This window comes from Etheostoma cragini, chromosome 19 (genome assembly GCF_013103735.1).
Source record: "Etheostoma cragini isolate CJK2018 chromosome 19, CSU_Ecrag_1.0, whole genome shotgun sequence".
In the NCBI taxonomy this organism is placed as follows: domain Eukaryota; kingdom Metazoa; phylum Chordata; class Actinopteri; order Perciformes; family Percidae; genus Etheostoma; species Etheostoma cragini.
Window position 1 is genome coordinate 11,429,768 of NC_048425.1, and position 17,310 is coordinate 11,447,077.

The window sequence follows — 17,310 nt, forward strand, 5'->3', positions numbered from 1 at the left end:
AGGAAGGTGAAATGTGTGTGTGTACGTGTTGAGTGAAGCTGAGTGCCTACCTCTCCAGTCTAAGTATTCACTGATAACCCCGAGTGACCTGGGTAATGAGAAGTGGAACAGTAGCTTCCCAGCAGGCCTCTGGGCCCGCCTCAGCTAAAGCTCCTCCGCCGTTCAGTCTGCCTTCTCAGTTTCCCCTCCGGTGTACGCCGGCAGCCAAACACACCAACAGATAAAGCTCACATCTCAATTTACAGCGGGTTTAAGGCTGCTAGATCACAGTGCTAAAAGGTGTGTGTATAGCCTGTAGAGACGGGGAGGCTGTGGTCAGAAAGGTGCAACAAAGGAGACTCAAAAAAGCCATTTGCCTCTTCCTATTAAAGCTATGATAATGTGTCCTGTATAACCTGATATTCTTCATATCATATAACGTTGCTTTTAGAAAACAAGTACAGTGTTGTCCGGATGGGGCTCTATGGATGATAATGTTGATCTGTGTCCAAACACATGTCAAAACTTCAGTTCAATCTACTTCTCGTGGTTAGTGCTACACAGCCCGTGCAAACAGTTTTTATGTCTTTTGTGGCTCTGGCGGGAGTTTTCGGAATTCTGAGAAAATATCCCCGCTGATGTCATAGTGATGTCATCAAGTATCTCAGTTTGGGCTTGGAGACCTCAACATTTTGAAGGGAAAGTGTGTGCTCAATCTGGGGCAGTGGGGTTTTACAGATGTGGGCATTTAGCAGGCAGTGAGGGTCTAACAAAGTGCTATAAAGTTGCATTATGGGAAATGTAGGATCAAGTTTTTTTGGAGCTTATGTAGAAAAACATGTCTCTTGCCAGTCCCTTAACTTTATGGAAGTGCAGCATTAAATTTCTGGAGTACCCATTAAACTAGCAAAAGGCCCCTTTCATTACCAACTGCTGTTGTAAATTGTTGATTAGCATGCATTTGTGTCAGTTTTCATAGAAAGCCTGAAAGAAAATAGTTCTTGATTTAGTTTATTTGGACAAATCAAAGTGTAATTTGTTTCTTATTTGACATTAGAAGGATTTATTTAAGCTTTCTAACTTTCTCTGGTTTCCCAACATAATTGTCTGTGTTCATGCTTTGTGATCTTGCAATGTTTATTTTTTAATGGTCAAACAGTTGTCTGACAGCAGAACAAAGAGAATAACTAAGCAGGTTTGAGTGCTGTGACTCCCAAGTGTTTCGTGTGGATTTGTTGGATACAGAAGCAGCGTCTGAGTCAGAGCTAACAGAAAATGGGCTTCTTAACATTACAGGCATTTGCTTCCTCCCACTTAAGCATCAAAGTGTCACTTAACATTCTGTGAGAATGCTAACAGTTTGAGAAAATTCAGCAAATCTCCTTCTCCTTTTTCTTGTCTTTTACTACACTTTTCTTCCTTTGTTCCAGCAGTGACATTTATATTAACCTGAGATAAAGCCCCTGTGAGTGTGCATAGACTACCTTCTGTTTTCCACTGTTAGCCATGCATGCTCTCATGGAGCGTTAAAGTCATCCTAGGCCTCAGGAGCTAAGTTGACAGCTCATTGTATTTGGCCTTATCAGTCAGAGATGGCCCTGTGCTGAGAGGGGGGGTGACAGAGTTTGAGTCATTGATGGAGTTTATGCCCCCTTGGACCGCTGTGTTACATTTTCCCCGGCTCTGGAAAGACCTCTGGAAGTGAGCCCACCAGCCCTCCAGACTGCTCATGTCAGCCTATCACTGGGTTTGGACCAATTTGGGTTTTTACTGATATGCAGAATAAATTCTCATGTGAAATATATCCTCAAAACCTGCTGAAGTGTTTACCGTAGGAAAGGCATTGAACAACATTAAGACCATGTTACATCAATGCCGTTCACTGAAAGCTACGGTTAAATTCTGATGATGTTAATAATAAACCATTCTTTTTGTTGAATTTATTCAAACTGTTGCATTAGCATCGCCGCAGGCTGCAGGTTTCACGCAGATAACAGGTGTGAAATCGTCAGTTAGGCTATAAACAAACTGACTGCACATCATTTATATCAGGTACGTGGATGACAGACATCAAAACAGCTAATTAGCAAACTAATTAACTGTACGTACCTGAGGTTTGGCATTGGCAGCTTTGTTCTGCTGATCTGCAGTGATAAACGTCTGCCTGTTTCTTCCTCTATGGACATGCTTCAGTTCTCTCTCCCAAATGCAAGGGCTGAAAAAAAGAAAAATAGTTCTGCCAGAAAGAAAAAAGTAAAAAAAAGTTGGTGTTGCTGTTTTGTTTTTTACGATAATTCACTTTCATTTCACATGCACATATTGCAAGTCTTTTTTGTTGTGTTTTGAATTCTATGTAATCTCAAGGAAACTGCAGGCTTTTATGTGAATGGCTATATTAATACCGTTCCTCCACTTGTGGGTGCCTGAAATGTGCTTTTGAATGCATTTACTATTTCCGAGATTCTATGTGACCAAAATTCTGTAAATTCTGACACTACACATATGCTTAACTGAAGGTTATTTCTGGAGTATTTGTGGTAGGTTGCAAAGGAGCATGAATGAATGCTTTTCTAATAACTGGATTCTCTTTGGCTTTGGATTGATGGTTATTGTCCCTATGTGGATTGTCAACTAGTGATTATCATCTTATGGTGTCAAAATGGGATTGCGTGAAATTGGGCGTTGAAAAAAGAAGGATTTGTGCACTTGAATGCACAGCAGGTTCCTCTGTAAAAGCCCCCGTTCCCAGTGAAGGAGAGCAAATAAGAAAGAAGTAGGAGAATTAAGAGAGGTAAAGGACCCATCTGTTGCTCATTCAACAGCAAGGGCAGCTGGCTCTGAACTGGTGGATATTGCAGCAAGCGCAAGACTTTAATTAATCATTCTTTGTCTCCTTTCTCTCTTTCTATTTTCTTCTCTCGTCCTCCAGGTTCAGGGACGATAAGGGCTACGTTCTGTACCCTCAGATCGGGGACCGGCTGGACCTCATCTGCCCCCCGCTGGACACCGCCAGGTCCACGCCAGAGTACGAGTATTACAAGCTCTACCTGGTGTCGTTGCGGGAACAGGCGGACCGCTGCGAGGTGACCGGCCCCCCCAACATCGTGCTGACCTGCGACGAGCCCACCCGCGAACGCCGCTTCACCATTAAGTTCCAGGAGTTTTCACCCAACCTCTGGGGCCACGAGTTCAAGAGCATGCACGACTACTACATCATCGGTGAGTCTAGGAAGAAGAACACTGGAGATTAGGGGATGGTGTGCGTGCGTACATGTGTGTGTGTGTGTGTGTGTGTGTGTGTGTGTGTGTGTGTGTGTGTGTGTGTGTGTGTGTGTGTGTGTGTATATGTTTGTGGCCGTGTGTGTTTATTGCAGGGGGGCGTTGTTATGATTGCATTGCTGATTTCTGATTGTGCCTGAATGTGTTTGTTTATTCCAGTGATGATGGTGATGATTGGGTGGGTGTGTTTAGCGTAATTAGGTTGGAGAATTGTCTGTGTGTGAGCCAGTCCATGGGAGATGGAAAATGGCCAGATTTGACCTGTTGTTTTTAGGATGTTTTTTTTGCAAATCAAACCTTGCTGTAACTGTAGGCTTTGATTAACTTTAATTCATTTGACTAGGTTCACTTTGATGATATAAAAACACCCTTTTTTATCTAAAGAATAAAAATACTCTATTCTCTTCAGTTGTTGCAGTATGTCCCTGGATTTGTCCTTCTTTGCCACTTGTGTGGGATTCTCTGTTAAGTGAAGTACGGCTAAATTTGTGTTAGTGTTGTTTCTAAGAGAGTGTGTGCGTGTGAGTGTGAGTGTGAGTGTGAGTGTGCGTGTGCGCTGTCCTTGCCTTTGTCCTGCCGGGCTGCTGTGCTGGCCTCGGGTCTGTTTATCGTTACTGCCAGGCTTGCGGTGACCACATATAGCAAAGCACAGATTGATTTGGTTTATGCAGAAGGTTTGTTTGGAATTACTGTACGCTGTGTGAAGTCCCGATGAGATCATCACGTCACGCCAGGCCAAGTGTTTGTATCGGACGGAATAATCTGCAAGTAAAGGTCGCCTAAACTGAAACCTGTGGGTTGTAAATACAAACCAAGAGCAATTCTCACAATTGGAAAGATACACGCAAACACACACACACACTAATGTGCTTGTATACACACCCACAAGTTTCCAAAACAAACACTGTAAAAACACCCCAGGAGTGTGAGAGTGAGCAGGATAGGGAGAGAAAGAGAGAGAGAGAGAGAGAGAGAGAGAGAGAGAGAGAGGGAGGGAGGGAGAGAGAGAGAGAGACCCTGTTTGATTCCCATAGTTCTCCTCCCACGCACCTGCAAGCCCAATTCACTCAGGTGTGCAAATGCTCTTTTCACTTCTTTTCATGTGCGGGTTGGAAACAAAAAAAAGAAAAAAATAACAACTCTAAAAACGATGGAGTGACTAGATCCAGGAGGAGCCGGAAGCTGGGACAGAGATGGAAAGATAGATCGAGATGGAGGGATGGAAAGAGACAAAGAGAATATAAGATCTCTCGAAGTCTGTGAAGTCCCTCATGCCTCATTGTGTTCTATATTTGTTTGCCGCTCGGGTTTTTTTCCGCTACCTCGTACTCGGTGTGTTTATGAAACGAGGTAAGGTAATGGGCATGTTTCTCCTGCATCATTATCAACTTACAAGTATTTCTCTCAGATTAGGTACGAGGAGGGGAGATAGCAAAACAGGAAAATGCAACCTGATACCTGCTGAAAGCTGATTCAGTGACAGATGGTGAACAACCACATCAAATATGGCGGCAAGAAACACAGGACACATATAACTGACACACTATCTGAAACTGAAACTATCTCTTCATTCAAAATCCATTTATGTCCCCATAGATTGAAATTTTGTATATCTTGTTGTGAATACCATTAAATGTTGTTGGTCTACCATTAAATACTGTATCTTTAAAAGTCCACTTTGCACTCAGTGGATACTATTTCACAAAACTTCTCACTTTTATTGACTTGCAGCAGTGTTGCACTGTCCACGTCTCTTCTTACATTGAAGTTTTAAATATTTGATGTTGATTTTGGTATTGTCCATATTTAGACTTTAAACAACTCAAAATTCTAGAGAGATAAATGCATGAGTGGTTTCCTACAAGTGCAGAAATTGCCACTAGACATCCATAATTTACAAATACAGTATATATATATAACTAGTTTGATATATCATCCAGAGATTGTGTAAGTACTGTCGTGGGATCCTCTGTTGTAATCTGTTGCTTTAAATCTTTTGACGGTTAATCCGCAACATACCGGTTATGCGCTATCAACGCAGAATCTGTAGCTTTGTTCTGCTTTCAGCAAGATATTCAAAGTAACACAGCTGACAGCTCTTCGAGCACACTGGAGAACTTAGTAAACAAGTTTTCTTTTCTTTTTTCAATATCTCTCTTAAACTTGAATTTTATTACATTGCAGTAAAGTAAACAACGTTCATAAAACCCTTTTCACAAGCACGGCAATATGCAAGCGAAGAGCCAAATGTGTCAAAGCCAAAGGCTCTTGTCTATTTTGCACACCTCTCGTCTCTTCTGTACTCCCACACGACAACTGAAGTGTCGAGAGATAGAAACGCCTTTATCGCTACACACAGACCAGACTGATCGATTGACAGCTCCAGCCCAATCAATGACGGTTGCAACGCAAGGTCACACACACACACTAACACGTGTCCACACATTTGAAGAGGGAGGGAGTCTGACATGTGAGGAGACAGGGAGTAGCTGATCATGGAGAGCATTTGGTGCTGATGTATTCCGTCTCTCATCAGAGCTTCTGTGTACCTAATGAGGCTGTGAGATAATAAATAATCCTACTGCTCATTTAGAGCCACATATCTGCCATAGCTTGTTTGCAGTTAGCGCCTTCCCGAATAGGGAGGATTCCATGCATACTGAACACACTGTGGACCGGCTTGTCTGTGAATTAAAGTAAATGTATGTTTGCCCATGTGCGTTGTCCTCAGGGAAATTGTGTTTTAATTAACCTATAGCATAGCGTGTTTTAATTTGCACACTGCAGACCATGCGGGCACACACACACACACACACAAAAACGGAAACTGTATGCGTGGGGATGTGGAGCGATGGATGGTGGTGGAGCAGCAGGAGGAAACAGGGCAGTAGAGGTTCATTTCAAAGTTCAACCCATTACAGATTACCAGTAACTTGCTTAAAGTCCACTGGGTAATCAGTTTGCCGCTGTGATGCACGGTGAATGCACACAGGATTTCATTCCTACATCTTAATCTGTGTTGACATCATCAACAAGTGGTACAATAGATCACTTGTAGAGATGATAATCTCTGTGTTTAGAGAAAATCATGCAAGCAATCTAGAAAAGAAACCCACACCAAAGTTTCCTTTTTGTGTTTTGGAGTTACTAATGCATCACAGATGCCCATGTTATGCAATCAGATTACTTGAATCCCATTAAATGTAATTCTTTACTTCTGTATCCTGTGGCGAGGAGAGAAAGAGTGAGGAAATTGATTAGTTATACTCATTGATTGATGTTTTCATTCATAACACCAGGTCAGAGTTTATGTAAACCCATTTCTCTCTCACACACTCTCTCTTCCCCTGTTTCTCTCCCTCAGTTTTGTCTCTCTCCCCCTCGGTCTCGCCACCCTTTTAGTTTCTCTTCTCTCCTTCTTTTCACTATTCAAATCCCACCACACACACGCACACACACACACACACACACACACACACGCACACACACAGACAGACATGCTCAGTACATCAACCCAAACCGCAGATCAAGCCTTTCACTGCTTTTAATGAATCTTTTGAAAGCAGGCGCCAGGGCCTTGTGAAACACACTCCTTGCAAGCACACACACACGAACACACACACACACACACACACACACACACACACACACACACACTTTCACAATCAGAGTGCGGTCTTGATGACGTGTTTTCTTAATGAGAACTGGGGGAGGAAAGCATCTCTAAATATGGGGAGGATAGAAGAGCTGTTGTTAAACCTAGACCAGGATCAGCAGATTTTTAAAGGGTCAGTTCACCTAAATTACAAAAAAAAGATCCTTTCTAACCATGTGGTAGAAAGCCACGTACATAGTTTTAGTTTAATTGTCTCAGGTTTTGAGATTCTTTTTCGGATAGTAAAACAAATCACAATGTCCTTGTTACTCTGGATAATCCACAGACCTCAACTGTTTTTAACTGGTGAAGTAAGCCCTATAAAACCTGATGACAACTGGTATCGTGGATTATAGTTAAATTGTGCTGGTACTTTATATGTGTGTGTATATATATATATATAAATATATATATATATATATATATATATATATATATATAAATAATGATAAAAAATTTCCATCATGTTCAGTTTATGGCCCAAAGCTGTGCTGATGCTGACTTCCATTGTGTTCTAAAATAGGCTAAGACATGACAGTACAAGTAAAAGGCCTGGCAAGCAGTCCAACCAATGTCTTTCCCTTTTGGAGATTGATTGATGGAAGTGAAGGCTGGAAAGAGGTAGGCGGAGGAGAGATGGGAAGGATGTGGGGAAAGAGTAAGAAACAGTTAAAAGCTGTATTGGCAGGGATGAAATGGAAAAAAGGGGGGGAGAAGAAAGAGGTATGATAGATAGATAGATAGATAGATAGATAGATAGTAGAAGATGGCAACAGACAGAGACAGGTCTGTCCTGGTGTGTGTGGCTGATGGGAATGGGATGTGAATGTCAGTCAACACACAGACCCGGCTTCTCATGTGCAGGGCGACACTGAAACAACACGGCCACTTTCAATCACCGCTGCTGCTGTCAGGGAAATGGGACACACACACACGCACACACACACACACACACACACACACACACACACGCAAACAGTATGTTTAAACACACACTAACATGCACACCGGCAGTGAATGATTGCAGGCTCACAGTCAACATACATATGACCTCATATGTGAGTGATGTGTCCTCTCTCGTTCTGTCTCCCACACACACGCACACACAGACACACACACACACTAGTCTAATCTCCCATGGTGCTCACACTAAAATATGCATGCTCACATCGCCATACACAGGCTTTCTCATAAATATATGCACTCACACACACACATTGGCATACATGCAGGCTTGTGGTTGTAAATACACCAAAAAGTCTGAAAATAGCTCTCTCTCTGTCTCACTCACACACACACACACACACACATGCACACACACACACACACACACACACATGCACACACATGCACACACCCAAAAGACACACATACAAAGATTGGTTACAGTGAACAGGTCAGGCGCCGTGGGACTGCAGTGTTGTTGTTGTTGTTGCGTACTCAGACAGATGGCAGTGTGTATGCGCGTGAGTGTATGTGTGCAGGTAGAGGTATGTATTGTGTGTGGCTATACGGCTTGCATGTGCATGTATGCATGTGCAGGATGGACGTGAAGGTATTTGTATTGTGTGTATGTGTGTGTCACCTGAATTAAGGTAAATGTATGTTTGCCCATTCGCGTTTTTTCTTCAGGGAAATTGTGTGTGTACATGAATGACTCCCAGCAGTGTGTTTAGGGAGCAGGGACCCCTAGGCTTTGCGGAGAGCCTGGTGCTTGGTGTTGCACAATAGCGGAGATAAACAACCCCACACTAATATGAATAATAGAAGAGCTGACTGAGGCCTGCACACACCTAGAGAAAAAAATCTGTGTGTTTGTGCATGTTGGCATGTGTGGGTCTTTGGGTCAATTTATGAGAGGGAAAGTTAATGGTGTGTTGGTGCGTGTGTGTGTGTTTGCATACCATGGTGTCTCATTCTCTTTATTTGTTCTCTTGGCATTGTTGTCCTCTTCTCTGTCTCTCTGTTTATTTTTCTTGTCTATCCATCTGTCTCTTTTCCCCTTCTGTCTCATTTAGTGTGTGTATATATTTATAAGAATGTTTGGCTCTTTAAGTTTTGGTTGATGTGCAACTTGGGACAGGGTAGGGCTGTCTTTGTGTGTGTGTGTGTGTGTGTGTGTGTGTGTGTGTGTGTGTGTGTGTGTGTGTGTGTGTGTGTGTGTGTGTGTGTGGTCTAATTGTTGGACAGGACTGGGCCGGCGCAGTGCTTGCAGACAGCAATGTCGAAGTGTTCAATAATGCAGAGGTACTCACTGGTTTATTTATCAGGGTTAAGCTGAAATAAATGACACAGAATCCAGATGGGGGAGAGGGAGGGAGGGAAGGAAGGCAGAAAGAGGGGGAGAGGGGGAGAAAGTGTGACGAAGAGAAGGAGAAAGATGGGAAACATTAGTGAAACGGAGAGTGAAATAGAGGAGAGAGACGAGACAATGGAGGAGAGGAAGCGGAGAGAAACACTGCACTGCAGCCTAAATGAGCTGCATCTCTTCGCCACTCTGCGTTAGTTTATGATTCCCCTTGTGCATACGTGCGTGGCTGTCTGTGCGAGAGTATGTGTGTGTGTTCGTGCGCGGCACACAACTTTGTTTGCGACTGCGGTGAGCGGTGATTCAAAGAAAGGACGGGTAGAGGGAGAGACGGAAAGCAGCTGGGTGGAAGAGGTGGAGAAGCCAGGGACTGTGAGAAATCTATATCTGCTGAATATTTGATCAAGTTTAAGCTCTCAGATCTGACCCTCCTGCCAGGCTCTAAAGCAACCAGAGACACAGGGGAGAGAAGAGGAAGCGGCAGGAAGGAGGGAGGAGAAAGGGCGAAGGAGGTAGAAACGAGCTGACCACAGTGAGGGGCTTAGAGCGAGGATAGGGGTTCTTTTATTCAGAATAATCCCACTGAATTCTAAATGCTGGTGTAGCACTATACATCATGGCTTTACTTCTGTCATAGATGAAGAGATGCACTTACATATACATTGGCAAGTAGTCATACATCATTTAAACATATAGTATTAACCACTTATGTCATCATGAATTAAATTATGTGTAAGGCTTTGTAAACCCTTTAAAACAGTGACACCTTTTTGTGCTATAACTCAAAAATACCCCAAATAAAATAGTCATAGAGCTCTTACATCTGAAAGCATGGCCGCGAGAACATATTTTGAGTCGAGAATGACATTTTCAGCCAAAGTCAACCACCACACACCACACTGCATCCATCCCAACGCTCCACAAGCGTTTGAATGAAATCCAAATCCCAAGACAAGGCAAATCTAGGCATGGGTAACACAGGATATAGGCACAAAGCTACAGCAATGGTACAGAATAGGACTACTACAAGCTCAACCACTGAGCCGCAAAATACAAGGGTATGAAACACATCACTGACTTAAATTAAATCAAAAGTTAGCTGCCTTGTCGTCTGTTGCTAGCAGGGTCGCTGTGGGAGTGACAGGTGTAGTGGTGCTGCTGCTACTTCTTTCAGTCACAGTTGCTGGGTTTTCTTACTCGGGTCTATTAGGTTTTTTTTAGCCTGGGATTGATTTATGAAGAAACCCAAAATGCACTTTTGTGTGATATAGGCAAGCTAACTTCTGTTCTGTTGACCCGCCAGGAAAGTTTCCACAACTATCTTCACTCATGACTGAGTGTCAGAGGTGTGCAGCGCGCCTCGCTCTTGGCAAAATTGGCAGATTCATTCTGGTCAAATTATGTGTTTATCTCTTTCCAACCAAATTGTAAAATCCAATTACATTTAATTGTACATTTAATCGTAATGAAAAGGCAGTAGGTTCGTCAATAATCGATTAATTAAAATAAATGTATGTCATTTTTAATTATGGTTGTAGTTTGTCTACCTTTTGCTAAGGGGGTGCTGAAGCAGAGGCTTTTCAGACAGAGGGTGAATACAGGTATATTCACAGTATGATAGTAGGAGAAAAATAACGTGCATACATAGCATCCCTGAAACCAGAGAAATCCCAATTAAATACCTGTATTTGGTGGCACAAGTAAAATTGTGTTAGACATTTGGAAAATTCCAGTGTGTTAAGGCTTTCACATCTGTTGTGGCTCTCAGGGGACATGCCTCGGGTTTGCTTCAAGCCAGCCCCTGACAACTATTTTGAGGTGGGCCTGAGACCGCTTTTCTAGCTGGCAACACATATTTCACACTCTGCTAAACACATCGAGCCGCCTCAAGTAAACTCTCATGTGTGAAAATAGCCTCAAATAAAGTGCAAAAGTGGAAAATGGAATTGAATAGGCCAGCAGGGGTTTGGTTCAAGGGATCCTACTAATTTCCCCCATAGAGATAAAGTTATTTTGCTTCTCTCATGGGATAAGAGGAAGAGGATAGTAGAAAAGACGATTATATTTGAAAGGATGGTGTCAACTAAGTGTTTTAAATGATAAAGCGCCCCAGGCTTGTATATCTAGCTTCAACACATGCATGAGAATATATGTATACATCCTTAAATACAGATTACTGCGAGACCACTGTAAACATGCAACACACTGTATGCTGACACCTTTGTTGTGGCATACAAACGAGGCCAAGGTACGTGTGGTAACAACAATAGGGGAGAGAAGAGGCACGGGAGTGAGCTGATGTAAAGTGACACTGGGAGAGAGCGAGGGATATGTGAGCAAGAAAACAAGAGGAGAGAGGGAGAAGGGAAAGGGGAGGAAAAAGATGAAAAAAAGATGTGTGCTGAGTGTGAGTAAGAGAAAGTGACAGATCGCCTGGCCGATTTAGGTCAGCAATCAGAGCCACGCTACTGTCCGTACGATTGTGTGTGTGTGTGTGTGTTTGGGCAGGCGGGCAGAGGGTGCATTGGTGTGAGCTTGCGTGAGAGTCATATTTGTGTGGAAAGCTGAGCGTGTAGTTTGTGAGAGTTTGTGTGTGTAGTTGTGTTGGTGGAGTGTAGGCTGATTGCGTGTGTGAGTGTGAATATGTCTCCTGCTAAAGGTCAGACAAGAAGAATCCCTCCCTAATTGGATTGGGCCTGGTTAACATTGTTTGATTCATTTAACCTTCCTACACTGTCTGTCTTTCTCACACACACACACACACACAAACAGATACACAACTTTTTTCTTGACGGACAAAGGCATCATTGTGCTGCCGCCTTCTGTTGGTGAACCTTTTGCAGAAGGATGTTTTACCCGGCAATCAGACATGGGGAGGGGGGGGGGTATGAAAACACGCACACCTCTAGGCTGACCTCTGCCATCAGTAGAACGCGTTAGCTTGCTAATATTGCCTTGATTTAGTGTCCAGGTTCAGGCAAACATGACCCCTGAGCCACATTCACACAGACAGATGCTGAGCCCTGCACACAGAGCGCTTTCGTGTGTGTGTGTGTGTGTGTGTGTGTGTGTGTGTGTGTGTGTGTGTGTGTGTGTGTGTGTGTGTGAGTGTGTGTGTGTGTGTGTGCGTGTTGGTGTGTGTGTGTTAGTGTGTGTTTGCTTACACACACTGACAAACTTTGTGTGCTAACATTTTTCAATACACCATCTGTCCTCCCCTTTTCATTTAATAGAATGGAGACATTTTGAGAAATAATATGAGTGGAATAAACAAATGGCTGGAGTAAGGGCATAGTGAGCCTGGCTATGTCCAAAGAAATAAAGAGCAATGTCAGCTGTCTGATGTGTACGATGGATCTGAACTTTCTTTCTTTTCAAAAGTGAGATGAGAAGGTTGTGTTTAGCTTAGCTTAGCATAAGGAATCAGGGGCAAACAGCTAGCATCCTGACTCCCAGACACAGCATTGATACCATTCTTCTCCTCTAACTTTCAGAAAGAAAACAAATTAGTGTATTTTCCACAATGATGAACTCAAGAGAACGCAATCACACGCACAGGGCTGGTGCTTTTTAAGTAACAGGCGTGATCTTTGCCATGAGTGAGGGAGATTATGGTGTTCTTAGGGTTGGATTGGAGCCGGCTGCTGCTCAGTAGAAGAACATGGGAGAGGAAGAGGAGGAGGAAAAGTAAGAGAGAGAGGGAGAGTAAATTACAGGGAAACAGACGAGCTGGAATGATTTGAACATGCAGAAGAAGAGAGGGAAGCAGAGGAAGGGTTGTCTGTGGACGGGCTGAAAGAGGATTTATATGTGCTGTGAGGAGACAGTAGAAGAAGACAGTGTTGACACTCAGTGGAGTAAGATGGCCCACGGCTCAAAGACACAAGGACAAACAATCAGCTGCAAATCCCTTTCAACCACTGTTTAAGCAGTCTTAATTACCCCAAAAAACTGCACAAAGAACATCATTATTACTCTGCGCTCGTGCACGCGCATTGCTTGTGTGCATGTGTGCACGTGTACTCCTCTTGTTTATTGAAGAGAGATTCATTAGCGGACTGGCTGTTTACTTGTTCTCCACTAATCGTCATTGTTGGGATATATTTTGGGTGCATTTCACAAATACAACAAGGCATTTTCTGCAATTTTTCTCCCCCGCCTCTTGCTGACAGAGCCCAAATCCTTGCCCTCCACACACACACACACACACACACACACACACACACACACACACACACACACATACACACACACACACACACATCTCTTATATTGGCTAGAGGATCTCTTTTTTTCTCAGTCTGGCTCAGTTTTACTCTAGGGTCAACTCAAGCCCCAAAAAAAAGCTTAATTTGATGCATGTTGTCCGCTCTGGAGAGCCAATGGTTTTGGTAACCGTTTAGAATGCACAAAATGTATGAGCCAAAAAAGCTACGAAGTGGAAGGAGCGGTGGAACTAATGGTTCTGATGTTGTAATGGTCCCTGTAAGGCTGCGCGGGGCCAGACTGGGCGAGGCTCGATGGTCACAAATCAGCGGCAGGGTTCAACATCTTGAATGTCACAGGGAGCGAAGCGCTGAGTAAGTGATACAGTAAAGAGTTTCAGATGAAGACTGCTTCAAGTAGTCCCTGTGGGTATTATAATAATCCTTACTGTTCTCTCTGGGGGGGGCTTATCTTCCATATTAGTACCACACATCTGCCGCTGCTATGTACGCTTATTATATATTGATGAAGAGGGTGGAGGGTTGGATAATTGAATACCCTCATCATGGACGGGAGAGCTTGGTCTCGTTCCTCCACTTCAGACTACATCAAGTAGGTGGGGGGAGGTGGAGCTGGTTTGCCACTTCTGCGTGTGTGTTACCCTTTTGTCCGCCTGTACCCACCCCCGGCTCCAGCTTTAGATCCAGGCCCTAACCACGGCTCCAGCCCTGCTAACCACTGGTTTAATATATGCAATTAAGAAGCTAATTAGAGTAATTAATTCAGCCGGGGCCAAGGCCCAGCCTGGCCCCTATTCACAGCTTTGGAACTGCCATAATCCCCCTCCCTACACACACACACACATACACACACACACATACAAACACACACACACACAAAGAATAACACACACTCAGACACCGCTATACCCTCATTATAAGCGGGTTCTTTGTTGGGTGTATGTGTGTGGTGCCAGAGAAGTCGTAGATGAAGAAAAGGGTGTAAATAAAGACAGAAAAAGTGAGGCAGTCAGTTGGGTGTAATGAGTGAAAACAGTGAACTAATTCATTGACACCTCCAGCCCTGCTCAGTTGCTCTCTTGGTGGCGCTGCGAGAGAGAAGAGGGCCCTGTTGTGGCAAATAGCGTCTTACCTCATCTGTAGCAACCGCTCTGCTGTCGTTGCCTCTGGAAGCCGGCCGGCTGGAGGAAAGACAAGGTTTAATGGAGAAGGCTGTTTTATTGGTTTAACCTTTATTTATCCTGTTTTGTCCCTTCGAAGATTTAAGAACTGTTTTTACAAGCTTGACCTTGCCAAGAAAGCACTGTTACATTATTGCAGGTCCATTTCAAATTATTTGAAGCTTTAATTAAGAATAAATTCCATTTTTTTTCTTTTCTTTTACAATATAACAAGGTGAAAGGGGGTAGTTTGTTAGTCTTTAGTGATTCATGTGCACGCCATAAACCTCTGATAGCTTTGTGTTTGGCTCAGATCTTGTACAGAAAGAAGAGAGTTAGTCATTTCAGGTTTGTTATTTTTGGAGTGTGATTAGGAAATTTATGATGAAGGGAAGATTAGAGCAGCGGGACAGATTTACAGCACTTGGAGCATGCTGTTTTAAACGGATTACTGATAAAGTAATCGAAGAAGTTTTGGCGGCAGCACTCGGGAAGAAAAAGGTTGCACAGCCCACAAATATGACACAGAGTGACAAATTAGTCATGGTTTATTTAGGGCTGGTGCGTTATATGAGATGCTAACATGATTCTGCCTATTTGCTGGGATTTGTGCTACCTTTTTTCTGTCACTGAGTACTTCTGTGGAACTGATATTTTTAGTTAAGTACCCCTCATTGAAGACATTGACGTTGAAGTGCACTCTTTTTGCTCCCCGACTGTCGAGAGTACATCACACTTATATCAATCCAAGCAGCTCCAAATCAGTTCTTGTTATGTGAGATTTTGACAGTCAGTTTGTGAGTGGAAAATGTCTCCCATCTGCCATGTTTTGGCAGCTTTATTTCTTATTTTGAACTAGGCCTTTAACAGAACTGCTAGAAGTGCTCCTTGGAGGCAAGAGTAGTGGGCTTGTGATCCTACGGGAGCTGGGTGTGTGAATGGCATGTTTAAATAATGAATAGTATAGAACCTCATACTTGACCCTGTTAAAAGTTTCACTCAAACTCTGTGCCTCTCCTCTGCATCTCTGTCTTCGTCTCTGTTCTTTTTGTCATTCTGCATGTCTGTCACTCTGTCTCCCGCTCTCTCCTTCTCTCTGCACGGCACACTCATTTGGTTCTCTCTCCTCTTTCGGTTCCCCGCTGTAACTCGGTGACAGCACGAAAAGCGAGATGCATGCATTCCCATTACTGTCCTATTGCAAATTTCACATGCAAAAGAGGTATAAGATGAAATCAGAATATAAAGATTTTGCAATAGGTTTCCAGATTACCCTAATCCTTGCCCAGGCGTAGAGTCCCCCCCCCCCCCCCCCCCCCCCCCCCCCCCCTCCTCCATACTAACCCAGGTCCAGTTTCCAGATTTATGTTTAACCATCAAAACATCCTGGGAGAGAATATTAGGTGAATACTAAAATAACACGCTCTGGTCAAGTGCTTTTTAATACATATGACAAACGAAACTGCGTTTGATTGAGATTGTGCAGAAATAGATTAAAGCATCCACTGTTGATGTACCCTCGGGCAAGACAGTGAGTGTTTTTTTTGCAAAATAAAAGCACATTAAAGAAGCATAATGTTGTCATTAATGCATGTAGCAGGTGTTTTTGTCTTTTTATGGAGACTTTGATTGGAAACATGAATTAAACCTGTAACCTGATGTTTTAATGCTCAGTCCCTCATTGAATTGATTGTGTTGTTAGAACTTCAGTATAATTTTCAGTTATAGTTGCAACAGGGGTTTCAGTTACACGTTTGTTTTTTTATCTACCTTGACAGACTCTGTGTTGTGTACTTTGCTTTGGCGGTGTGAGAACGATCTTATCAGGTTAATAAAGCCTGTTGAACTTGAAAACTGAGGTGACAGACAGAGACAGACAGAAATGTTTCAGCTGTCAGATGAAGTAAAGTCTACACCAAACAGAAAAGAATGCAAACTAACCTCAGGACAGCAATGAGAGAAACCTAGTCTTAATGAGCACACACACACACACACACACACACACACACACAAACACACACAGCCGCACACAAGTTTTTCCAGTCCCGCATGCACAAGACAACCATGGATGATTTCACTTAAGCAAACGAGATCAGGAGATTAGACTTTAAAACACACATTTTGAGGAGGAGGCGCAGACAGACAGCAACACATGCGCTCACATGCATCAACGTGCAAATAGGATTTAAGACACACACGTAAACACCCTTCAAAACTAAAGACATATGCAGAGTGCAAATACACCTACAGTTCTGAAAAGCAGAGACAAGCATGAGCATGCATGTGCACACACACACACACACACACACACACACACACACACACAGATGATAAAAAAACAGAGTACCATACAGCTAAGAACACCGCTTCTAGCAGGCTGCTTTAATCACAGAGGAGCTAAACAAACACAACTGTCATCACTCTCTGCCTCTCAGTGTTGCACACTTATAGAATTGTACACTGACACATATATTCAGTATATATGCACACACACACACACACAAACGGTATATAATTGCCCTATGCTTTCTGCTGCCCATCATCTTTCCCTTCATATCTCACCCTTCTTCTTTCCACCTTCTCTCTCCAATCTTTCCCTAGAGCAGTACGCAGGCACAGATGTCAAGATGTATTATTTCGGCTGGCTGGCTCATGTTTGTGTGTGTGTGTGTGTGTGTGTGTGTGTGTGTGTGTGTGTGTGTG

General features: G+C 43.2%; 1 protein-coding gene across 1 annotated transcript in view; it reads left to right on the plus strand.

The window, feature by feature from the left end:
* Positions 1-17,310, plus strand: part of efnb3b (ephrin-B3b) — a 72,252-nt gene that overhangs the window by 35,116 nt on the left and 19,826 nt on the right. The window contains exon 2 of the mRNA XM_034856549.1: positions 2,909-3,198. Coding sequence (XP_034712440.1) covers positions 2,909-3,198 — 290 coding nt within the window. The remainder of the gene's footprint in view (positions 1-2,908; positions 3,199-17,310) is intronic.